Raw genomic sequence first — 27,129 nt, forward strand, 5'->3', positions numbered from 1 at the left:
ACTTCCACCTCTACCACGCCAGCGGAGCCGCCTACATGTATTGAGTGAGAGGTCTAAAAGAGGGCTCCCAGCGCGTGATGAATCATGCCCCAGTTCAAGCCGACATCGACGCCACCCATACGTGTTTTTCAGGCCTATTCTTGAGTCGCCAAGAGTCATGTGAGGAGGCTCCCGAGGGTGAAGAATGAGGGTCTAACGCTCGCTATTGATCTTTCAAGGGATTTCAACAAAAACAATCGCCTTCAACTGACAGGCATCGGGATAGGTTCCTGATAGATCTCGAGCCTTTTGGTAAAAACGACACTTCGTTTAAGGGCAACGATCCTGTTCAAGAAAAAGTCGTGGCGGAAGGTCAGCCCAACGATCGTAGATCTGGGAGCCTAGGCCCACCACAGGCCAACTACTATATGGCCAGACTTGCTGCAGGAGTGAACAATATATATAGGCAGGAACACAAGAAAAAAAGTCACCCCTAGACCAAAATTTATGTAAGTAAAAAATGATCAGAAAAGCATGGAAGACCACAGGAGTTAAAGGAAAACTGGAACTGCACTTATACTGCGTGGAAACAAAACACGAGAGTTCCTTACAAGGACCAAGAGACTAGCAACACAAATAGGCATCAGCACTGCCTGAAGATGCCAGCAAGCCGGCTTACGGAAATACTGCACTATTTGCAGGACGTGACACTTCTGAATAAACGAGAACATTTCAGAAGTAAAAGTAAGTCCATGGGAGTTGTGGATTTGAGAGGTTGACATTCTGATTCATTCCACAGGTGTTCCACTGGTTCAGGTCGAGACTATGGCCAGGCCAGTAAACATCAGGAATGTTAATTTCCAGAAACCATTGGCTCTCAGGTATACTTTATTACAGGCCGCACAGTTGATATAGTGATCATTTCCAAGTTTTTCGGCTGCTGCACACAGAAGAGAATGATATAAAATGTGATTGTGCTCTTATGTATTTAGTTTTTCAGTAAACACAGTACGGGAAACACACCAGCCATCAAAAACACCATCTTACTGTAGCACACACCTCTGTAATCTACACATAATGGCAGGTAACATCCTACAGGCATTCACCAAACCCAGACACATCCATTGGATTACCACTAGGCACAGCATGATACATCATTCCAAATCATCCATGTTTAGGGGTGTCAGTGATTACATCACCTTACACGTCATTTGGCATAAACTACAGAAAGGTGCGCCTCATATGAGGAGCTGCTTGATCATTGTACCCCACTCTATTTTTCTGCACACCAATGATGTTAGATGGACTGCTGGTAGTGATTCCTTGTGCCGATTTTACCCGAATTTTTACAACCACCCTCTGCAATGCTCAAGGATACCTATCCATCAGTATGCGAAGTCTCTCTGGTCTTCATTTAGCCGTTGTTCCTGTGTGTTCCCACTTCTCAAGCACATCACCGATAGTCGACTTGCACAGCTTTAGAAGGGTTGAAATGTCCCTGATGGATTTGTTAGTTAGGTGACACAGTGACTGGTCCACATTCAAAGTCTCTGGCTGACCCATTGTGATGTTGCTGCTTGCATACTCACAGCACAATGCTCCCCACCTTGTTCTATATTGGCCGGTCCACCTCCACATTACGTAGGTATGCTAGAAGAGTTTTGATTAGATAGTATATACAAATATAGGCAGGTGTCACCCCACACAGTGTATGAGGTGGGCACAGACAGGTGGCAGGTAGAGGCTGGTGGCCCACCTTGAACTCGGGCAGAGCCTTGACGAGGTCGCGCAGGTCGCTGGGGTCCTCGCCCTCCTCGGCCTCCTCGCGCGCCTCGTCGTCGCACAGCGACTGCTTCTGCTTGACGAGACGCGGCTTGGCCAGGCTGAGGCTCGACGATCCGCCGCCCGACCCGGACCCCGACCCGCCGCAACCCGAACCCGGGTTGGAGCCCGACGAGGCGGCGGTGGCCGTCGCCGCGGACAGCGCGGACGGCGTGCCCGCGGAGGCGGCGCCTGAGGCGGAGGCGGGGGCGGAGCCGGAGGCGGACGTGGAGGCGGCGGCCGACGAGGGCGGCCCCAGCGACGAGCAGGAGCCGAGCCGCGGGCTGCCGCTGCTGGCGCACTCGGGCGACGAAGCCCGCCCGCCGCCCGCGGGCAGCGACAGCGACAGCGCGCAGTCGCCCGCCGCCAGGCTGGGCACGCTCGACCGCGACCTGACGATGCCGCGCTGCCCCACCTGCCGAAACGCAACTTTCTGCTTACAGCGTATTGTGAGACGAGCCGAGGTGGAAGGAGCTCCACATGCTACAATACCACTCCCAGCGATCCCCACACATGATCAAACGATTTGTCAACATTGAGTATGCTTACTATATATTTAACCATGTATAGTGCTGATTAACGCGTCTGTCAAAAAAAGACCGTTTTGACATGTTTGATACATATGTTGATTGATGTAAAATCCGCCAAGGTGGCCGTCGTCGTTTGAGATGATATTGAGTGAGAGTTTTACAATGTATAGAGAGTTTTACTACAATTTGTCTCGCTGTATCATGAGTGTGCAAAACTATAGAAACTACTAGAAAGGATAAATACAAAATTACCTAAATGGTAGAGGTGTTGCGTCTTTCCGAGCTACATAGGGTGAGTCACCTAACATTACCACTGGGAAAAGCTCCCAAACCACAACAAACATCGAATGACCAATTCAACAGACCGAAAGTGAGGAGAGGGGCTGGTGGAAATGGTTAATACAAACCATTGAGAAATGCACAGAAGATTAAGATTTTCATTCACATACTTAGGTTTTTTTTAAAAAAATGGAAACCTGTTATTATTTGTAACACAACTGAAAATAGAAACAAATACTTAATCAATGCCGTTTGTTACATTGTAAAATGTGAAGTACATCCGGAGCAATTTGTAACTTAAAGTTAACACTTGAAACCTCAAACTTTCAGTCGGGTGTTGTAACAAACAAGATCTGTAGGGGTATGTTTACGAAGACTGCGATGTTTACGAGTTTGGCTGTCTCAGTGTCTGCATGTAGTGCTTTCTGAATTAGTCTTTGTACTCAGAATGACTATAGTACACTGTGGTACCGGGCGTCTGTGATAGTGTACTGTACACAAGTAAGAACTGAAGTACGCACAGTAGGGACGTGAGAAGGTAGCAAGTACAGCAGTGTGTTCAGTGTTGTAAGAACTGTGAAAATGGTTTATTCTAACTCTTAAAAGCCAGAGATGATATCTATGGCGAGTGAAGAAAAATACAGCTTCAGCCTACAGATTGTATGCCGAAAGGTACCCGGACAGAGATCATCCAACAAACCGCACGTTTGAAAACATCTACAAACAATTGTACGCAACAAGTACGGTCGTAACACGCAAACGGGTCCGTAACAAACCCACCACAGAAGTGGTGAGTGAGTTCACGTGACATCATATCGTTAGAAGCAGTGGAATGAGTCAAAGTAGTGTAATGCGCGTACTTCATCGTCGCAAATTTCACCCGTATCATTTGTCACTGCATCAGCAATTGCATGGAGATTACTTTAATAATCGAGTGAATTTCTGTCAATGAGCGTTAACAGAGAATGCGTTGCTGTTCTACCTGTTTACCGATGAAGCAGGTTTCACAAACCACGGTGCAGCGGATTAGAAACATGCATTACTGGTCCATGGACAATCCTCGCTGGCTTCGACAGGTAGAGCGACAGCTACCGTGGAATGTAAATGTATGGTGTGGAGCAACTTTTGACGACTTATACAGAGTTTCACTGTCCATTCGGAGAAAGGTGATGTAATTATCAAGTTCTGAGTGTAACCTTTGCTTTAATAGTATTGCATTGTAAATCTTTCCCTGGACCAGCTTCTTGTTCTTGTTCTTCTTTTTCTTTAAAGGCTGTGCCAGAGTCAATGTCACAAATGCTTTATCTGCATTTGTAGCCATTCCCACTAGCTCAAAGGTGAGTTTAACTGATAAATTTGTTGGATGGTCAACGGGCTCTTTTGACATATCCGTAGATAGATAAGAATGAATTTGACAAATACGCTTCAAATAAGGGGACCTACAAATGGATATTTTTTCTTTTTTCTGTTCTCCAGTCTATACGTAGGGGAAGGTCGTGTAAAGTTTCACTCTGAGGAAAACTGAATTTTCACCAAACCATGCTTATTGACCTTTCCTGTTAGACATTTCTAATCTGCTCATTATAAAGTGTCACACAAAATATTTGCAAAGAAAAAAATGTAGGAGCTATATGCATAACAGCCATTTTCCCTACCTGTGAGAGTAATGCGGCAAGTGCCATTACAAGAGCATCCAGTATTTCTTGTTCTGATTTCTGGACATATTTTCAAGACATCTTGTTACCCTTGTGTCTGAAATAATACCAAGCAGCTGCAGAACTCTGATTTCAATCGGATTTTTGTCTTAGGCCGAGTTTAACGGAACAGAAACGGTTTTAAATAGCATAAATTATTTTAAAACTGTGACAAAGGATGAGAATTAAGAATGACAGTTTTGCTTACAAAAGGGTTCTGGAATCAATATGATTTGTAGTATTATGCATGAAATACGGAGATAACTAAGTCTTAATGGATTAAACACCTTAGCCTCTTTTTTTCGACGAATAGAGTGGCCACTTTTTCTTAGGCGACACCATAGCGGCAATAGTGCTTCACAGATGATACTATCTGACAGAAAGAAACTACAAGGAATTAAATTTATAGGCCAAAGACATTGTTTAAACACTGATGTAGTAAAAAAGTACAAATCTAGGTACAGGTGAGGTACCAAGAATATATATACGACTTGTCTTTCGTCGCACGAATGAAAAGTCAGAAAAGTTTTTGCTAAAAATAGTGCAACAATCTTCCTCTGTCAGATTCACTGACATTAGTGATGGTGTGTATTAGAAACAGTCTGATCATTTCTAGGCAGGCAGCAGCACTGTTCAAGGTAAAAAATATGCAAAGGCCACTTTCACCATCTTGGTCAGTTTTCCCTACCTTCCCCTAATACCACACAAAGAAGCATCAAGAGAGAAAATCGTAAACATTGTTTTTGTGAAATAAATCTTGAAGAAAAACGCAGCTCGTCCAGATTTCGAGTGCCAAAGATTTGTAACCTCCTATTAGCCTCCTACTTCAACAATAAATAATAAATAACGTAGAAAGTTACAAATTCTTAGGTGTGCATATTGATGAAAACTTAATCTAAAAAAAAAAAAAACATAAAGGAGACTTGATAAAACGTTCTGGTTTGTCTGCTTTTGTCAGAGAACAACTGCGAACTTTTTGGATATAAAAATTAGCAGCTTAACATACTTTTCATATTTTTGAAAAAAGAGACAGCATTGGTCGTATATTTTTTACTATTGCAAAATCGATTTTCTGTCACTGAGTGACCATCTTCAGTGCTAGAAGTTAAAAATTTTTTCACATTACGATCAGAGAGTACAACATAGAAAATCACAATTACATCTGCATATGAACATAACACTTGTTAGAAACAAACCTATATTGTATAACTTAAATTGGGATGCACTGTTGTCACTAAGCTTACGGCAATCACATAGACTGAGGTCGCTGTTTACCTGCACTTGTTCAGCAGACCTCGTTGTGACGGGGCTTGACACGCCCTCTATATGACATGTGTCACGTGAAGACATAGTATTATTGGTTTTGCGAATTATTAACACTAAATAACTCTTGTACTTTTGTGAATGGTGTAGTAATTCAAATTTAAAATGTACGTACAACACATAGCAGACGCAGGGGAATATCTAAAATACATTGGCATATTGTTTTTTATAAACTATAAAACATAAAATAGATCGATGATAAGTTGTTAGAGAGCAGAACATATAAAAAGCAAAAGATAATGCCAAAGAATAATAAATGAACAACATAAAAAGAGGCGCAACACAGGTCTTTCTTAAAAACGTAACACCCACCATCTGGCGTGGGAAGTCAAAAGTACAACGTTCGTAATTTATGTAATAAACGTTAATATCAAGGAGTCAATATATAAAAATAATAACGTTAATACCAAGGAGTCAAATATATAAAAAATAATCACAGTACGAAACTGCCGTTACTTAATAATTAAAATGCCGTGCAAATGTAAGGTGCGAACAAGTAGTATACATCGAAACTTCCTGGCAGATTAAAACTGTGTGCCCGACCGAGACTCGAACTCGGGACCTTTGCCTTTCGCGGGCAAGTGCTCTACCAACTGAGCTACCGAAGCACGACTCACGCCCGGTACTCACAGCTTTACTTCTGCCAGTACCTCGTCTCCTACCTTCCAAACTTTACAGAAGCTCTCCTGCGAACCATGCAGAACTAGCACTCCCGAAAGAAAGGATATTGCGGAGACATGGCTTAGCCACAGCCTGGAAGTTTCATATCAGCGCACACTCCGCTGCAGAGTGAAAATCTCATTCTGGAAACATCCCCCAGGCTGTGGCTAAGCCATGTCTCCGCAATATCCTTTCTTTCGGGAGTGCTAGTTCTGCATGGTTCGCAGGAGAGCTTCTGTAAAGTTTGGAAGGTAGGAGACGAGGTACTGGCAGAAGTAAAGCTGTGAGTACCGGGCGTGAGTCGTGCTTCGGTAGCTCAGTTGGTAGAGCACTTGCCCGCGAAAGGCAAAGGTCCCGAGTTCGAGTCTCGGTCGGGCACACAGTTTTAATCTGCCAGGAAGTTTCATATCAGCGCACACTCCGCTGCAGAGTGAAAATCTCATTCTGGAAACATCCCCCAGGCTGTGGCTAAGCCATGTCTCCGCAATATCCTTTCTTTCGGGAGTGCTAGTTCTGCATGGTTCGCAGGAGAGCTTCTGTAAAGTTTGGAAGGTAGGAGACGAGGTACTGGCAGAAGTAAAGCTGTGAGTACCGGGCGTGAGTCGTGCTTCGGTAGCTCAGTTGGTAGAGCACTTGCCCGCGAAAGGCAAAGGTCCCGAGTTCGAGTCTCGGTCGGGCACACAGTTTTAATCTGCCAGGAAGTTTCATATCAGCGCACACTCCGCTGCAGAGTGAAAATCTCATTCTGGAAGTAGTATACATCAATCATCGAGAAACCATCATGAGGAAGGACAAGTAATAGTGTCACTTATACCAAAATGTACATCGTACTTTAGAGAAATAAAACATAGACTATGCACGATATCCAGCACTTATTCAAATAGCAAAAGAATTGTTAACATACATTAAAAATAATTACGTAAAGTGATAACCGGTTTGTATTACTTTGTGTCAACGCCTACGAGATGTCGACTGTCGTAAAATTATGTTCAGTAGGCGTCCATAAGTTCTGTAAATTACAGAACAAAAAAGAAAGAAGCATCTTTTAAAAAACCGAAATTAGTAATGTTATTAAAACAAACTGAAAACATGTGTGTCAATGTGTTGAGGTAGTTGAAATAGCGGCCATTATACGTGTTCTCGTAGCGACTATGACTGAGGCGTTGTATATAAGGGATAACAAGCAGCTGACTATGAATTGCAAATTGTGATAAATGACCACAAGTTGACTTTATTTCATAGTAAATCGGAGAAGCATTCCCAAAAATGTGTGCTTTTCGATATCGTTTGATCGTTAAGCAGCGTGATATCTGGAGCTTTATTATGACAAAAGATCTCCATCTCTTCCATAAGGTCGAGAAGGCGACCTTTTTTACCCTTGTGCAACAATTTCAATTGCGATGTCAAATCTGGAGTTGTATGACCAGTTGCTACCAGATGGGCTGCGAAATTCGATTTTTCAGCAATATCTTTCCTCTCAAGTGCAACGTGCTCACGGAACCTTGTTTCTAATTTTCGTCCTGTTTGCCCTATGTAACCTGCATTACACGTGGCACACATAAGTTTGTAAACACCTGATTCATGTAAGCCTTTGCGTTCATGAACGTTATTCCTTAAAAGCACGCCCAGTTTGTTCGCCGTCGAGAAACCTACATTAATATTTCTCTTCTTGAATACACTGGCAATTTTATTGCTAATGGGACCATAGAAAGGCAATGTGATAAATTTTTGATTTTTAGTTTCGCTTGTCTCATTCCGCCTTAAATTGTCTTTACTATATTTTTTGGATGTCATCTCATAAATGTTCATGACATATTTCAACGGGTAATTATTATTTCTTGCAATTTGTTTAACTATGTTTAACTCTTTCTCATGGTTTTCCTTAGATAATGGTAATCGGAACATTCGATGAAATGCAAAGTGGAAAAACGCTTTTTTGTGTTGGTCTGGGTGTTGTGAACGATAATCTAAGATGATATCTGTGAATGTTGATTTTCTGTAAATGTCAAATGTATGTTTTCCATTTTCTTTTGCTTTTTATATGTTCTGCACTCTAACAACTTATCATCGATCTATTTTATGTTTTATAGTTTATAAAAAACAATATGCCAATGTATTTTAGATATTCTCCGGCGTCTGCTATGTGTTGTACGTACATTTTAAATTTGAATTACTACACCATTCACAAAAGTACAAGAGTTATTTAGTGTTAATAATTCGCAAAACCAATAATACTATGTCTTCACGTGACACATGTCACGTAGAGGGCGTGTCAAGCCCCGTCACACCGAGGTCTGCTGAACAAGTGCAGGTAAACAGCGACCTCAGTCTATGTGATTGCCGTAAGCTTAGTGACAACAGTGCATCCCAATTTAAGTTATACAATATAGGTTTGTTTCTAACAAGTGTTATGTTCATATGCAGATGTAATTGTGATTTTCTATGTTGTACTCTCTGATCGTAATGTGAAAAAAATTTTAACTTCTAGCACTGAAGATGGTCACTCAGTGACAGAAAATCGATTTTGCAATATTAAAAAATATACGACCAATGCTGTCTCTTTTTTCAAGTATACCTGTTATCTGGTCGTAGTGCACAAGACAACATGGAGTCGCCAATCAATTTTCATATTTTCATTCACTGATTTCTGCCGGGATAATATTCTGGGATAATTCCTCAACCAGGCGAAAACTATACATGAGATCAAAAAAGTAATTGAAATTATGTATTGGATTCACATGCATACAACTTTGAGGCATTTCTTTAACTGACTGGGAATATTAACCACGTACTCACAGTACATTTATTGTCATGAGGTTTGTTATTAACAAGCTATCTGAGTGTGAGATTAACAGAGATATTCACTAGTCGATAGTTGAAGGAAAAATGATCTCCATTACCTTCTACTAAGTCTAACTCTGGCACGCACTGGGCGTTGCGTGAAAGGCGTAGTGAACTTTATTAGTGCGGGTGACTTCAGCTACACATTGCAAAAACAAAATTACAAATATCTGCTGAAACATAGGAGAAAATGCGCCTGATGACTCTTAGGAGGGACACCAAGTATATTAAGAAGCCTGTGTGACCCGCTCTTATTGATTAAACGTTCTGTCACCTCTCCATTTATATTTAATGTGATTGTTGTGTTTTGTGTAGGCTTCTTAAGGTGTTTATTAAATGCAGTGAGTAACCTTTTCTCTTCATTATGCTTCAAAGTTTTTCTCTATTTTATGAAAGGCTTTTTCTAGGTCAACAAATGCTAAGTGGGTCTCTGGATAAATTCTGTATTTTTTCAAAGATATCTTTGATTTTTCGTTTTTTAAGGCCATCATGGCCTTCATCACCAGTTCTATCGATAAACCGTCCACAACTATATTTTTTATCATTATTATTTAAAGTCCAGGTACCTGTGGGTGATAAAAGTGGAGGTGCCGGCAAATTATGTTTTGGGAGTCACACAGACATAGGTTCCTGTTACCGTTGTCATAAAGAAATTCAGGCTTTAGTCTTATGGGCACATAATGAGAATGAACAGTCAACGACCTGCCAAAAGGTACTCAACTTCAGTCTCGTAGGAAGGAGACCACAGGGAAGACCAAGAAAACGCTGGATAGAGACTGTAAGATGAGATGTGGAGGAGAAAGGACACAAATGGGAAGCTGTCCTGGAACAGAAGATGTGTGAAGACAGGAGGTGGCGAGCGCTTGTACACCACACCTGGAAACTGGAGTTGGAAAACGATGATGATGATGATGATGATGATGATGATACAAAGAAACTGTGACCTTCCTCGGAACAGAGCTCTAAATCTGTGACTGTGGCGTCGAGAGCCGAGGACGGAGAGAACCGCTTGGTGCCGGTACGGTACTTACGGTGAGGATGTCGCTGAGGCTCTTGGACTTGTAGTTGAGCTGCGGGGGCGGCGATAGGTGGGCGAGGGCTCCGGAGGCCGCGAGGTGGGGGCGGCGCGCGCAGGCCAGCGTCTGCCGCCGCTGGGGCGCCACCTCCGGCTGCAAGCCGTTCCCGCCTCCGCCCCCGCTGCCGCTGCCGCTGCCATCCTCCTCCAGGCGCCGCAGCTCGATGGGCAGATCCTGCCCGCACACCACACCGCACTCAATCCCAGCTCACAGAGCCTCGCTACACGCCGTCACTTATCACAAATTTCCCTTTGGAGGCCGACACTGTTTAACATATCCCAAACTTGCATCTGGGCAACATACACTACTGGCCATTAAACTTGCATTCAGATGATAAACGGGTATTCATTGGACAAATATATTATACTAGAACTGACATGTGATTACATTTTCACGCAATTTTGGTGCATAGATCCTGAGAAATCAGTACCCAGAACAACCACCTCTGGCCGTAATAACGGCCTTGATACGCCTGGGCATTGAGTCAGAGCTTGGATGGCGTGTACAGGTACAGCTGCCAATGCAGCTTCAACACGATACTACAGTTCATCAAGAGCAGTGACTGGCGTACTGTGACGAGCCAGTTGCTCGACCACCATTGACCAGACTTTTTCAGTTGGTGAGAGATCGAGAATGTGATGGCTAGGGCAGCAGTCGAACATTTTCTGTATCCAGAAATGCCCGTACAGGACCTGCAACATGCGGTCGTAGGTTATCATGCTGAAATGTAGGGTTTCGCAGGGATCGAATGAACGGTAGAGCCACGGGTCGTAACACATCTGAAATGTAATGTCCAGTGTTCAAAATGCCGTCAATGCGTACAAGAGGTGACGGAGACGTGTAACCAGTGGTGCCCCATACCATGACGCCGGGTGATACGCCAGTATGGCGATGGCGAATACACGCTTCCAATGTGCGTTCACCAAACACGGATGCGACCATCATGATGCTGTAAACAGTACCTGGATTCATCCGAAAAAATGACGTTTTGTCATTCGTGCACCCAGGTTCGTCGTTGAGTACACCATCGCAGGCACTCCTGTCTGTGATGCAGCGTCAAAGGTAACCGCAGCCATGGTCTCCGAGCTGATAGTCCATGCTGCTGAAAACGTCGTCGAATTGTTCGTGCAGATAGTTGTTGTCTTGCAAACGTCCCCATCTCTTGACTCAGAGATCGAGACGTGGCTGCACTATCAGTTACAGCCATGTGGATGCCTTTCATCTCGACTGCCCTTTCGGATCCAGCACGGCGTTCCGCATTACCCTCCTGAACCCACCGATTCCACATTCTGCTAACAGTCATTGGATCTCGACCAACGCGAGCAGCAATGTCGCGATACGATAAACCGCAATCGCGATAGGCTACAATCCGACCTTTATCAAAGTCGGAAACGTGATGGTACGCATTTCTCCTCCTTACACGAGGCATCACAACAACGTTTCACCGCGCAACGCCGGTCAACTGCTGTTTGTGTATGAGAAATCGCTTGGAAACATTCCTCATGTCAGCACGTTGTAGGTTTCGCCACCGGCGCCAACCTTGTGTGAATGCTCTGAAAAGCTAATAATTTGCATATCACAGCATCTTCTTCCTGCCGTTTACATTTCGCGTCTGTAGCACGTCGTCTTTGTGGTGTAGCAATTTTAATGGCCAGTAGTGTAGATTCCTTTGCTGATGATAATACAATACACTGACATCAACTTACCGAACTTTCAAAAAAAACTCCAGCGGGCTCTAGTACAGTGTGAAAAACAGTTTAAGACGTTCTGGGTCAAAATAAAAGTGGCAAAAGTCAAACTACGTTGTATGCAAGAAAAAGAAGAGACTTACATACCCCACTCCTATTGTTCAGCGAAGGTATTCCTTGTACGGACTCCGCCAACTACCTGGGAGTTCACACCTCGATAAACGTCTTGCTTTTAAGAAACGTAAAACGGACGTTGCCAACGAAGCACACATCGTGTTAGCTGCCTTACATTCTTTGTTCAAAAGTATGTTAATTTCTATGGGACCAAACTGTTAAAGTCATCGGTCCCTAGACTTCAACACTACTTGAACTAACTTACGCTAAGAAAAACACACATACGCATGTCCGAGGGAGGACTCCAACCTCCGGCGGGAGGGGCCGCGCCATCCGTGACACGGCGCCTCAAACCGCTCGGCCACTCCGCGCGGCTTACATTCTTTAAGGGCTCTGATAACCTCGACGTTGAGCGGTCGCAAGCCCCAAACACACACACACACACACACACACACACACACACACACACACACACGGAAAAGATGGGGGTTCCTATTAAAAAAAAAAAAAAAACGCAGTTGATATCCTTTTGACCTATGGCAGCACCATCTAGCGGGCCAACCATAGCGCCATCTGGTTTCCCCCCTTCAAGCTAGACAAATTTCGTTCGTTTGACGCTTATTTCGTGAGATATTTGGCCCGGTCACGATCAATGGACCACCCTGTATACATTCTTTAACAGAATAGGAACAGGAAAAACAGTTTCCTACTTTACAAATCAGTAATATGACCAGCATATGGTGACATGGCGCATCTACACGTCTCTGCAAACTTCAGGTTCTTCTGAATAAAGTATTGCGCATCATATTAACGGCTCCATCATTCATTAGGAACACAAAGATTCACAACCACTTACAAATAAACGCTATTCCAGAGGAGATCTGACCCACATCTGAAAGCCTTTATGGCAGGCTTGCTTCCTCAACCGACACAGTCATTCGTCAATTATTCACATATAATCTCAATTGTTTAAAACGATTCAGAAGCCAAAATCACACAAAATGTTTTATTATTCGAGACAATCGGCTTCAACAGTTTTAGCCGTCATCTTCAGGTCTTAACGATTTTTTTGTAATAAAGCATCTTCATTTTACGCTGACCTCACGCAAGAGATGTCAAGTGGATGAAGTCAGCGTAAAATTAACATGTTTTACTACAAAAAAGAAAAAGACCTGAAGATGACAGCTAAGACTGTTGAAACCGATTGTATAAGTTCGTCATTATTTTTAACAGATGTAACTGTCATATTTGAAGACCAGAAGACGACAGTTACATCTGTTTAAACCAATTGCAAAAATAAAGACGAATTTCTGTGATATTGGCTACTGAATGTTTTTCACCGAATATTTATGTATGTCACTTATCGCACGTCATTGTAAATAATGTTGTTGTTGTTGTTGTTGTTGTGGTCTTCAGTCCTGAGACTGGTTTGATGCAGCTCTCCATGCTCCTCTATCCTGTGCAAGCTTCTTCATCTCCCAGTACCTACTGCAACCTACAACATTCTGAATCTGCTTGGTGTATTCATCTCTTGGTCTCCCTTTACGACTTTTACCCCCCACGCTGCCCTTCAATGCTAAATTGGTGATCCCTTTATGCCTCAGAACATGTCCTACCAATCGATCCCTTCTTCTAGTCAAGTTGTGCCACAAACTCCTCTTATCCCCCATTCTATTCAATACCTCCTCATTAGTTATGTGATCTACCCATCTAATCTTCAGCATTCTTCTGTAGCACCACATTTCGAAAGCTTCTATTCTCTTCATGTCCAAACTATTTATCGTCCATGTTTCACTTCCATACATGGCTACACTCCATACAAATACTTTCAGAAATGACGTCCTGACACTTAAATCTATACTCGATGTTAACAAATTTCTCTTCTTCAGAAACGCTTTCCTTGCTATTGCCAGTCTACATTTTATATCCTCTCTACTTCGACCATCATCAGTTATTTTGCTCCCCAAATAGCAAAACTCCTTTACTACTTTAAGTGTCTCATTTCCTAATCTAATACCCTCAGCATCTCCCGACTTAATTCGACTACATTCCATTATCCTCGTTTTGATTTTGTTGATGTTCATCTTATATCCTCCTTTCAAGACGCTATCCAATCCGTTCAAATGCTCTTCCAAGTCCTTTGCTGTCTCCGACAGAATTACAATGTCATCGGCGAACCTCAAAGTTTTTATTTCTTCTCCAAATTTTTCTTTTGTTTCCCTCACTGCTTGCTCAATATACAGATTGAATATCATCGGGGAGAGGCTACAATAATATTTTGCAAAATTCTAAATTGCGGTGTTGTATTATTGCAATTTTGTACATTATAAATAATGCTATGATCTTTTATTTTATGGTGTATGTTGTCCAATACTTATTTAAAAGGCTGTTTTTAAATTTGCCATTGATTACACTTTATGTTGTATTGTACGTTAACCGGGGGCCTAGAAACGACGGAGAGGCTCCGTTCCCGGCCCAGCCGCAGTGGTCCACAACACCACGACGACTACCGCAGTCCACTTCACCCTTCCACCGCCCCACACCGAACCACTCTTTCAGGGTTATTGTGCATTTTGGCCCCTGGTGGACCCCCCCCCCCCCATCCCCAGGGAACGTCTCACACCAGACGAGTGAAACCCCGATGTTTGCATGTTAGAGTAATAGAGTAATGGTGGTGTACGCATACGTGAAGAACTTGTTTGTGCAGCAATCGCCGACATAGTGTAACTGAGGCGGAATAATGGGAACCATCCACAGACTGGCCGGCTCACCGGACCTCGACCCAAGTCCGCCTGGTGGATTCGTACCGGAGACCAGGCGTTCCTTCCCAATCCGGAAAGCCGTGCGTTAGACCGCACGGATAACCGGGCGTGCCTTGATTACAGTTTACTAATGATCTAGTCCTCGTAACACAAAACTTGAATGCATGTTCTATACTCATTTGTATTTTTTTATATTGTGGGTCCATGACAAATGTTTTCCCCCACTATTGTCATGTTCTGCTAGTCATACGAAATGTTGTGTAGTTGGGTGTAAGTAATCTCTGGTCGCAAACTTACAAAATACATCAATAAAAATGTAAAAAAAAAAATAAACACCAGCACCTACCAGGGACTGATGTGCACAAATTTCGCCCCGGGAGTCCTCGTTGAAATGTACACTAAGAGAAGCAATCGTTGATCGTAACGCATGCAGTAGTATCAGCTTCTGAGCAGCTAACGACAGGAATATAACCATATTTAAGAAGTCCCCAATATAGAAACCCAAAATTCAGAAGAAGTCGTACTAATCGTAAAAAAGAATGCCATGTCTTAATAATAATTGGGGACTGTATTGTGAAGCTGATCACCCACAAAGATGCACAAATTTTGCTTCAAAGCAACCTTAAGATTGTGGACGTAATGAGATCGACTTAGAGCCTCGGCAAGTAGCGAAGATATTAACTGAATTGTTCATTTTAAAATAGTTTGGCCTGTGATATACGCGCAAGTAAAGTGAGGCGAAGAATACTGTACATTTTTTGGTGTTGTAATGGTGCCAGTTCCGTGTATCTTGTGACTGTTCGTCGATACTGAACTGTTTTCAGCACCGGACACAAGTATGTTTCACAGATCACAGAATTATGAGAAAGACACCGCACGGCAAGTGACAAAACATAGTGTAACGTTGCAGCGTCAGCAGAAAGAGTTGACATGTACGTGAAATACAAGGGGCAATCAGAGCGAAACGAGGTAGATGAAAAAAAGTACACAAAAAGTTTATTATTTCAAAAGTAATCGCTACAGCTGTTAATACACTTGTCCCACTGTGAGACAAAATGATCGATGCCTTCATGAAAAAACGTTTGTGGTTGCCTACGGAACTATGATTGTACCTGGGCGTTCACCTCTTCGTCCGAAGCAAATCAACGGCCACGGATGTTTTTCTTCGGGCAACCAAAAAAATATGGAAATCGCATGAGGAGAGATCGCTACAATTAACGCACTGTGGTAAGTGGATACTTTTCTAAAACTGAAACGCGCCATCAACTTCAAACGACCAGGACTGTTGAGGACGGCATCGTTCTCTAGCAGTATGACCGGCCACATGTTGCCAACGTTGTTCCGAGCACGCTGTAGAAGTTTCGCTGGGAAGCCTTTACACATATTCCATACAGCCAGGATCTCTCCCATGCTGTTTCCATATTTTTCGATCCATGAAGAAAGACGTCGTAGCCTACAATTTGTTGCGGACGAAGAGATGCACGCCTGGGTACAATTATGTTTCCGTAGGCAATCGCAAACATTTTTCCATGAAGGCACTGATCGTCTTGTCTCACAGTGGGATAAATCTATTAAGTTACGGCGATTACTTTCGAAATAATAAACAGTTCACTTGATTTTTTCCCATTTGTCTCGTTTTCATTTGACTGCCCCATGTAATATAGACTGCTCTATTCTTCCATACTCCAGTCGACGGAGAAGAAGAAAATCAATGCCATCGATGAACAGTGTATTAACATAGTAGAAGCTGCTACGAACTTTAGATACGCCATCCAGTAAACATGGACAGCATAGTACCGGTAATTCTACAGCTTCTACCCTGAGTAGGACATAAACATGCAATGCTACTAAATTAAGCTTACTTTTAGTTACTTCAAATGATAGAAATGACGTCTGTCTGCATGAACAGCAGCGTGACACCTTCTGAACACATTGTCAAATGTCGATGTCATCTGCGGTAACTCATGATTTTACAAGCTGAATACTACACACATCAAAAAAAGTTTTGCATCACCCCGATTCCCAGAACTCCTGAAGACAGACGTTGACTGTGGATATTGTATCACAGACACAGTCCCATTGACTGTTCAGTGATGTCACTAAACCCGCCCAAAGATGTAAACAACCATGCATTAGCAGCACCTTTTAGACGGACGGGGTCCGACAGCCGATAGTTCCAGTCTTTCCACCAGGAAGGAGGTACACGGCTCGTGTTGTCTGTAGTTTACCATTCCTAGAGGGTCAATACCGCGGTTCGATAGCGTCCGCATTGTTACTTTGTGCCACGAAGGGCTCTCGACAAGGGAAGTGTCCAGGTGTCTGGGAGTGAACCAAAGCGATGTTTTTCGGACATGGAGGAGATACAGAAATACAGGAACTGTCGATGACACGCCTCACTCAGGCCGCCCTATGGCTACTTCTGCTGTGCATCACCGTTATCTACGGATTACGACTCGGAGGAACCCTGACAGCAATGCCACCATTTTGAATAACGCTTTTCGTGCAGCCACAGGATCGTTGCAAGTGCGGTGTGCTGTAGTGTTTTTAGCGTTCAGATTTTACCTCACCTGTATGTTCTCTAATCATACAATGAAGGCTTTCACGACTAGATGGTACTGTTGTTGATCATTCTTCCGGGTTTTAAGGCCGTGGAAAAACTGGTAGACGCCGACCTCGGGGAAGATCAGTTTGGGTTCCGTAGAAGTGTTGGAACACGTGAGGCAATATTGACCCTACGACTTATCTTAGAAAAAAGATTAAGGAAAGGCAAACCTACGTTTCTAGCATTTGTAGACTTAGAGAAAGCTTTTGACAATGTTGACTGGAATACTCTCTTTCAAATTCTGAAGGTGCCAAGGGTAAAATACAGGGAGCGAAAGGCTATTTAGAATTTGTACAGAAACCAGATGGCAGTTATAAGAGTCGAGGGGTATGAAAGGGAAGCAGACTGTCCATATCTCGATTAATTTCAAGGCATCTTCTTTTCTATTAAAATTATCTTCGTGTTTATGACTTTCAATAGCCTCCTTATGCAGTCGTGGATAATAGTTCATGGTAGCACTTAAAACTGTAGTTTCAGAAAATTGAACTACATGGTCACCGGACGGAAGTGCATGTTCCGCAAAGGCCGATTTATCTATTTTACCCAGTCGGCAAAGACTTTTATGCTCCTTTACCCTCGTATTTGAACAATTAGCGTTGAATAAAGCAAATAAGAAATCATGTTGTTGGTATAGTTATGTTGTTGTTGTTGTGGTCTTCATTCCTGAGACTGGTTTGATGCAGCTCACCATGCTACTCTATCCTGTGCAAGCTTCTTCATCTCCCAGTACCTACTGCAACCTACATCCTTCTGAATCTGCTTCGTGTATTCATCTCTTGGTCTCCCCCTACGATTTTTACCCTCCACGCTGCCCTCCAATACTAAATTGGTGATCCCTTGATGCCTCAGAACATGTCATACCAACCGATCCCTTCTTCTGGTCAAGTTGTGCCACAAACTCCTCTTCTCCCCAATCCTATACAGTACCTCCTCATTAGTTATGTGATCTACCCATCTAATCTTCAGCATTCTTCTGTAGCACCACATTTCGAAAGCTTCTATTCTCTTCTTGTCCAAACTATTTACCGTCCATGTTTCACTTCCATACATGGCTACACTCCATACAAATACTTTCAGAAATGACTTCCTGACACTTAAATCTATACTCGATGTTAACAAATTTCTCTTCTTCAGAAACGCTTTCCTTGCCATTGCCAGTCTACATTTTATATCCTCTCTACTTCGACCATCATCAGTTATTTTGCTCCCCAATAAGCAAAACTCCTTTACTACTTTAAGTGTCTCATTTCCTAATCTAATACCCTCAACATCACCCGACTTAATTCGACTACATTCCATTATCCTCGTGTTGCTTTTGTTGATGTTCATCTTATATCCTCCCTTCAAGACACCATTCATTCCGTTCAACTGCTCTTCCAAGTCCTTTGCTGTCTCTGACAGAATTACAATGTCATCGGCGAACCTCAAAGTTTTTATTTCTTCTCCATGGATTTTAATACCTACTCCGAATTTTTCTGTTGTTCCCTTTACTGCTTGCTCAATATACAGATTGAATAACATCGGGGAGAGGCTACAACCCTGTCTTACTCCCTTCCCAACCACTGCTTCCCTTTCATGTCCCTCGACTCTTATAACTGCCATCTGGTTTCTGTACAAATTGTAAATAGCCTTTCGCTCCCTGTATTTTACCCCTGTCACCTTCAGAATTTGAAAGAGAGTATTCCAATCAACATTGTCAAAAGCTTTCTCCAAGTCTACAAATGCTAGAAACGTAGGTTTGCCTTTCCTTAATCTTTCTTCTAAGATAAGTCGTAAGGTCAGTATTGCCTCACGTGTTCCAGTATTTCTACGGAATCCAAACTGATCTTCCCCGAGGTCGGATTCTACAAGTTTTTCCATTCGTCTGTAAAGAATTTGTGTTAGTATTTTGCAGCTGTGGCTTATTAAACTGAGTGTTCGGTAATTCTCACATCTGTCAACACCTACTTTCTTTGGGATTGGAATTATTATATTCTTCTTGAAGACTGAGGGTATTTCGCCTGTTTCATACATCTTGCTCACCAGATGGTAGAGTTTTGTCAGGACTGGCTCTCCCAAGGCCGTCAGTAGTTCCAATGGAATGTTGTCTACTCCGGAGGCCTTGTTTCGACTCAGGTCTTTCAGTGCTCTGTCAAACTCTTCACGCAGTATCGTATCTCCCATTTCATCTTCATCTACATCCTCTTCCATTTCCATAATATTATCCTCAAGTACATCGCCCTTGTATAGACCACCTTTCTGCCTTCCCTTCTTTGCTTAGAACTGGGTTGCCATCTGAGCTCTTGATATTCAAACAAGTCGTTCTCTTCTCTCCAAAGGTCTCTTTAATTTTTCTGTAGGCAGTATCTATCTTACCCCTAGTGAGACAAGCCTCTACATCCTTACATTTGTCCTCTAGCCATCCCTGCTTAGCCGTTTTGCATTTCCTGTCGATCTCATTTTTGAGACGTTTGTATTCCTTTTTGCCTGCTTCATTTACTGCATTTATATATTTTCTCCTTTCATCAATTAAATTCAATATTTCTTCTGTTACCCCAGGATTTCTACTAGCCCTCGTCTTTTTACCTACTTGATCCTCTGCTGCCTTCACTACTTCATCCCTCAAAGCTACCCATTCTTCTTCTACAGTATTTCTTTCCCCCATTCCTGTCAATTGTTCCCTTATGCTCTCCCTGAAACTCTGTACAACCTTTGGTTCTTTCAGTTTATCCAGGTCCCATCTCCTTAAATTCCCACCTTTTTGCAGTTTCTTCAGTTTTAATCTACAGGTCATAACCAATAGATTGTGGTCAGAGTCCACATCTGCCCCTGGAAATGTCTTACAATTTAAAACCTGGTTCCTAAATCTCTGTCTTACCATTATATAATCTATCTGATACCTTTTAGTATCTCCAGGGTTCTTCCATGTATGCAACCTTCTATCATGATTCTTAAACCAAGTGTTAGCTATGATTAAGTTGTGCTCTGTGCAAAATTCTACCAGGCGGCTTCCTCTTTCATTTCTTAGCCCCAATCCATATTCACCTACAACGTTTCCTTCTCTCCCTTTTCCTACACTCGAATTCCAGTCACCCATGACTATTAAATTTTCGTCTCCCTTCACTATCTGAATAATTTCTTTTATTTCATCATACATTTCTTCAATTTCTTCGTCATCTGCAGAGCTAGTTGGCATGTAAACTTGTACTACTGTAGTATGTGTGGGCTTCGTATCTATCTTGGCCACAATAATGCGTTCACTAAGCTGTTTGTAGTAGCTTACCCGCGTTCCTATTTTCCTATTCATTATTAAACCTACTCCTGCATTACCCCTATTTGACTTTGTGTTTATAACCCTGTGGTCACCTGACCAGAAGTCTTGTTCCTCCTGCCACCGAACTTCACTAATTCCCACTATATCTAACTTTAACTTATCCATTTCCCTTTTTAAATTTTCTAACCTACCTGCCCGATTATGGGATCTGACATTCCACGCTCCGATCCGTAGAACGCCAGTTTTCTTTCTCCTGATAACGACATCCTCTTGAGTAGTCCCCGCCCGGAGATCCGAATGGGGGACTATTTTACCTCCGGAATATTTTACCCAATAGGACTCCATCATCATTTAATCATACAGTAAAGCTGTATGCCCTCGGGAAAAATTACGGATGTAGTTTCCCCTTGCTTTCAGCCGTTCGCAGTACCAGCACAGCAAGGCCGTTTTGGTTATTGTTACAAGGCCAGATCAGTCAATCATCCAGACTGTTGCCCTTGCAACTACTGAAAAGGCTGCTGCCCCTCTTCAGGAACCACACGTTTGTCTGGCCTCTCAACAGATACCCCTCCGTTGTGGTTGTACCTACGGTACGGCTATCTGTATCGCTGAGGCACGCAAGCCTCCCCACCAACGGCAAGGTCCATGGTTCATGGGGGGAAGATCGTTATGTAGACGACACAATCGTGGTTTGGACACGCGGTAAAAAAGCCTTAGACGAATTTTTTGATTATCTTAATAGCATAAACCCTAAAATTCAGTTTACCATTGAAGTGGAAAAAGACCAGGCTATTTCGTTTCTCGATGTGTTAGTCATGAGACAGACCGATGGCAATCTAAAACATAAAGTGTTTCGAAAGTGCACACATACTGATAGATACTTACATAAGAACTCCAATTATCACCCACAGCAAAAAAGAGGTGCAATCAAAAGTTTAGTGGACAGAGCAAAACGGATTTGTACGCCGGAACATCTGGATACGGAACTGAATCATCTGAAACAGGCCTTCGAGAAGAATGAGTACTCAAACAAAGAAATTAATAGAGTTTTAAGACCTAATTACAGCAGGCCAAAGGACAAGGATGGTACACAACAATGGACGAACACGGTGTCTTTACCTTTCATTAGTAAGGTTACAGATGGAATCGGCAAAATTTTGCTGAAACATAAAGTGAAACCGGTATTCAAACCTACCAGAAAAATAGGACAAGTACTTCGTTCTGTTAAAGATAGAAGGCCACCATTATCATCTAGCGGTGTGTATAAAATTCCGTGTATCTTTGGCAAGGTCTATATTGGTACTACGAAAAGAAAGGTGAATACGAGGGTAAACGAGCATGAAGGTCTTTGGCGACTGGGTAAAATACATAAATTGGCCGTTGCGGAACATGCACTTCAGTCCGGTGACCATGTAGTTAAGTTTTCTGAAACTACAGTTTTAAGTGCTACCACGAGCTATTATCCACGACTGTATAGGGAGGCTACTGAAATTTATAAACATGAAGATAATTTTAATAGAAAAGAAGATGCCTTGAAATTAAGGGAGATATGGACAGTGGCGTTACAGAATCGATAAGTGATTTTTATCTATGACGGACTATTATCGATGGTTACATTTTATCTTTGACTAGTTTTCTCTCTGCTACTATGTGCAAGCTGGACCACGCCCACTTTCCTCGGTATTTAGGCCGCACTCCGACGCCCGACTCGTCAGTCGGCAGGACTCAACAGGACCAGCCATACCTCTGAGGATGTCCAATGTAGTATTGGACGAAACGTTAGGAATAGAAGTATCCCATGGACCACGGCCTTATAACCCGGAAGAATTATCAACAACTGTATGTTCACTGCTGTGTCATCGCCAGCCTGCATGCAGTCTGGTTGCTCACACCCTTCACAGCAGTACAAGTGTGCCACTGTGCTCTCAGCTTCCAGACGTTGCCTCACTTGGATGTCCACTGCGGCGTCATTGCCAGCCTACACTCTATCTGGCCAGCCACCGTCCTCACAGCAGTAAAGCTTTCGAGGTCCAGACGTTGGCTCACCTGGATGTCCTCCGCGGCGTCGTTGTTCGCCCCCGCACAGTCCGGCTGCCCACACTCCTCGCAGCAGCGCTGGCCCGTGCCCGCCGGCGACTCTTTGGTGCACGAACTCCACGAGTCCAGGAACCAGGGCCGGCTGCTCGAGCCGCTGCGCTTGCCGCCTGCCAGCTTCTGCAAACACACAAGCACACCACGACTGGCTGTCAGCTCATCTGACGGTGTACACCCACAGTGGCCAAACGCTTAAACACGGATCTTGCACTGAACTCGACAGAGGGCGTAAGAGTTACATTGTTCACTAATTATGAAACTGTAAAATTGTCGTGCCTCTCTATTTTAACACGCTAATCTCCAAAGCGACCAGACGAATTTTGATGGGGTTTTCGCAAGTAACTGGAGCGTAGCTTGGGGCAAAATATAAGGTTGTTGTTGTTGTTGTGGTCTTCATTCCTGAGGCTGGTTTGATGCAGCTCTCCATGCTACTCTATCCTGTGCAAGCTTCTTCATCTCCCAGTACCTACTGCAACCGACATCCTTCTGAATCTGCTTAGTGCAGGGCTTCCCAACGTGTGGTCCGCGGACCCCTTAGCGGTCCGCCGGCTCTTTCTAGGGGGTCCGCGGCCACCCTTCACTAAATCGTGTAAAATTATTGAATAAAAATGTGAAAACCAAATTCATCACTTTTTTTTTTCGTGTGAAAAAAATGTGTACTTTTACTTCAGGTCGTATTACCAAGCAGCCTTTGCGTTTCCTAAGTGAGAACGCATACACAGTTTAGTGCCGGAGAATGTGGCTTCTGTGAAAGCCTGTTTCGCAACAATACGGGGGTCATTTGTGCACTGGCTCACGGCGGTAGATGCGCTGAAACCTTTTACGCATGCGCGGAGCGAGCTTTGTCGACCAGTCACAGCATTCGCTGGCACGCATGCGGCCCCAGGCATCATTAAATGTTAAACTTGCTTTGTCAGTGCACTACCTATTTCATATGTCGATTACTTCGAGGGGCGAGGGGGGGCAGGGGGGTTCATTGGGAACATGGAACTTACACTAAGAAGCTTTCAGTCCGCAAGGGTTTCGCTCTGAAATTTAAAGTTACTGTGCTCTTGACTGACTAGGGGTCCGCCATGTATTTTGGACTGAAGAAGGGGTCCACCGGCTGATAAGGGTGGGAAGCCCTGGCTTAGTGTATTCATCTCTTGGTCTCCCTCTACGATTTTTACCCTCCACGCTGCCCTCCAGAACTAAATTGGTGATCCCTTGATGCCTCAGAACATGTCCTACCAACCGATCCCTTCTTCTGGTCAAGTTGTGCCACAAACTCCTCCCCAATTCTGCTCAATACCACCTCATTAGTTATGTGATCTACCCATCTAATCTTCAGCGTTCTTCTGTAGCACCACATTTCGAAAGCTTCTATTCTCTCCTTGTCTAAACTATTTATCGTCCATGTTTCACTTCCATACATGGATACACTCCATACAAATACTTTCAGAAACGACTTCCTGACACTTAAATCTATACTCCATGTTAACAAATTTCTCTTCTTCAGAAACGCTTTCCTTGTCAATGCCAGTCTACATTTTAAATCCTCTCTACTTCGACCATCATCAGTTATTTTGCTCCCCAAATAGCAAAACTCCTTTACTACTTTAAGTGTCTCCTTTCCTACTCTAATTCCCTCAGCATCACCCGACTTAATTCGACTACATTCCATTATCCTTGCTTTGCTTTTGTTGATGTTCATCTTATACCCTCCTTTCAAGACACTGTCCATTCCGTTCAGATGCTCTTCCAAGTCCTTTGCTGTCTCTGACAGAATTACAATGACATCGGCGAATCTCAAAGTTTTTATTTCTTCTCCATGGATTTTAATACCTACTCCAAATTTTTCTTTTGTTTCCTTTACTGCTTGCTCAATATACAGATTGAATAGCACCGAGGAGATGCTACAATCCTGTCTCACTCCCTTCCCAACCACTGCTTCCCTTTCATGCCCCTCGACTCTTATAACTGCCATCTGGTTTCTGTACAAATTGTAAATAGCCTTTCGCTCCCTGTATTTTACCCCTGCCACCTTTAGAATTTGAAAGAGAGTATTCCAGTCAACATTATCAAAAGCTTTCTCTAAGTCTACAAATGCTAGAAACGTAGGTTTGCCTTTCCTTAATCTTTCTTCTACGGTAAGTCGTAGGGTCAGTATTGCCTCACGTGTTCCAACATTTCTACGGAACCCAAACTGATCTTCCCAGAGGTCGGCTTCTACCAGTTTTTCCATTCGTCTGTAAACAATTCGCGTTAGTATTTTGCAGTATATAAGGTTAGTTAATCAAAATCGGATCACAGAAAAAAAGATACCGAGATTTAAAGTTTTATCTAAAACCGCTGTGTGTCTATTTGAACACACTGATCTCAAAAACTGTTAGATGAATTGTCAAGGGGATTTCACAAGTAACTCGAGCGTACCTTTGGGATCTCGGGAAAAAGATATCGTGGTTTAAAGTTCTACCCAAAACTGTCGTGTCTGCCTGTTTGTACATGCTGGTCTACGAAACTGCTAGGTGAATTTTCATGTGGTTTCCACAGGTAACTTGAGCGTATTTGGGGTAACGTATAGGTTTTATTCCATCAAAATCGCGTCACGAAAAAACAGATGTTCGGGCTCACATGCTGTTCCTCTTCGTCGAAATGCCTTGGCTCAAACTCGTCTAAGGGGTTGAACTGCATGTGTCACATTACACGCCCTAAATTAGACACTTGTGACCTTTTGGTTAAATTGTGTGGCTGATGGCAAGTTTTCGAAATACAAAGTTAATATAACATATAATAACAGTAATAATAATATCGGGAGCTAAATTAACAACCCATCTTTGGTGTGACGTCATAAGCGAGTGCCTGCGTGTGAGATCGCTCTCTAAGTTTTTATATATTTTCAGGTTTCAGATACATATTTTAACGGTTTTGTGATAATATTTACTATATAAGTGACTTTTAGTGGTTTCTTCATTCACCTCTGCCTTTCTTGTGTTGTGACCTGATATTTGTGAGTGTTTCGTATCGGGCAACTTAACCTCTTACATGTGTTTACATTCCGCGCTGACCAGTTGCAGCTGTAGCGGCGCATCGAAAGCTAAGTACTAATTAATTATTTGTGTATAGTGGTTTATTAAGGACGTTTAGTAGTCTTCAACCGGTGTTCTTGGTGTTTTCTGGTGAAATAATTTCAGAAGAACTTTTTGGGAACTGTTTTCAGTTTCGTTACTGTGTCATTAGACGTTTGATTTTCTTTCTGTGTTAGTCTTTTGTTATATTCTCATTTGTGGTTGATTAATACTGTTGATAATAGTAGTTACTTCCCTTGTAGAGTAAGTTTGTGATTATTGTAGTCAGTTTTTTAACATCGTCTTACTGTCATAGCGGAACGTAGGTAACGTAGTTTTCTTGTTTCAATAACTGTAAAGTTATGAGTGAGAAGTGTGGGCATTGCCGTAGGTTCGTGAGTAGTGGATTGCCGTGTGAGACTTGTTCGAAGTATTTTCACTGGGGAGGAATGCTGTGGGGAAGCCAGTGGGCCTTCTGGTGAGATCCTCTCCTGGAACTGCAGGTTATGTAGCAAGAGTAAGTTGATACAGGAGCAGGAGCGTAAGATCTGTGCCCTTCAGGTGCAGTTGAAAAACGCACAGGGGGAGGTAGATAGGATGAGGAGGGAGAAGGGGGTTGGGGAATGGGAACTGGCTGTTGGCAAGAGATCTGCTAGGAGAAGGAGATTTTCAGACAGTTTTACTATTGTTGTTTGCAATAGATATGACCAACTGTCAGAGTCTAGTGGAGAGGAATCTCTAGTAGCTGTAGATGTAGGAAGTATGCAGCAGACCTCAGCAGTTACGGTGGCTAGGACAGTTGCAAAGTCTAAGAGAAAGAAGAAGGTTCTGCTGTTAGGTAGTTCTCATGGCAGAGGTGTAGGCCAGCAGTTGCAGGAAGTGTTGGGGAGTGACTACCAGGTCACCAGCATTGTTAAGCCTAATGAAGGATTGGCTCAGGTGACTGTTAACATAGGGGGGCTATGTAGGGATTTTACTAAAGAGGATCAGGTAGTGATTGTGGGTGGGGCTGGTAACAGTATTGATAGGGATGGGGAGTATGACACAGATGGTGACCTGGAAAAGATAGCCACTCAGACTGGCAACACGAATGTGCATTTCGTGGAACTGTTTCAGCGTCACGATCGGCCTCATCTTAATACAGCCGTCAGGCGTAATAACATGAGACCTGGGGGTGCGCTGATGACAGAAAGCATGGGTCACATTTCAGTGGTGTCGGTGGAGTCTATCAGCAGGACGAGTTTCACTAGACATGGCCTGCACCTCAACACGTATGGGAAGGGGAGGGTGGCAAAGCTTATAGGTGACAGCATAGGTGGAGGTGATGGGATCACTCACGGGAAAATTCCTGCAGTAGTGGGTGTTA

General features: G+C 43.1%; 1 protein-coding gene across 1 annotated transcript in view; it reads right to left on the reverse strand.

The window, feature by feature from the left end:
• The window catches only part of LOC126199671 (uncharacterized), a 181,766-nt gene that overhangs the window by 101,154 nt on the left and 53,483 nt on the right, over positions 1–27,129 (reverse strand). Inside the window, exons 6-9 of the mRNA XM_049936598.1 lie at positions 22,669–22,836; positions 10,159–10,296; positions 2,112–2,215; positions 1,736–1,862 (exon numbers count right to left, since the gene is read on the reverse strand). Of these exons, the coding sequence (XP_049792555.1) occupies positions 1,736–1,862; positions 2,112–2,215; positions 10,159–10,296; positions 22,669–22,836 (537 nt within the window). The remainder of the gene's footprint in view (positions 1–1,735; positions 1,863–2,111; positions 2,216–10,158; positions 10,297–22,668; positions 22,837–27,129) is intronic.

Source organism: Schistocerca nitens, chromosome 8, assembly GCF_023898315.1.
Source record: "Schistocerca nitens isolate TAMUIC-IGC-003100 chromosome 8, iqSchNite1.1, whole genome shotgun sequence".
Classification (NCBI taxonomy): Eukaryota; Metazoa; Arthropoda; class Insecta; order Orthoptera; family Acrididae; genus Schistocerca; species Schistocerca nitens.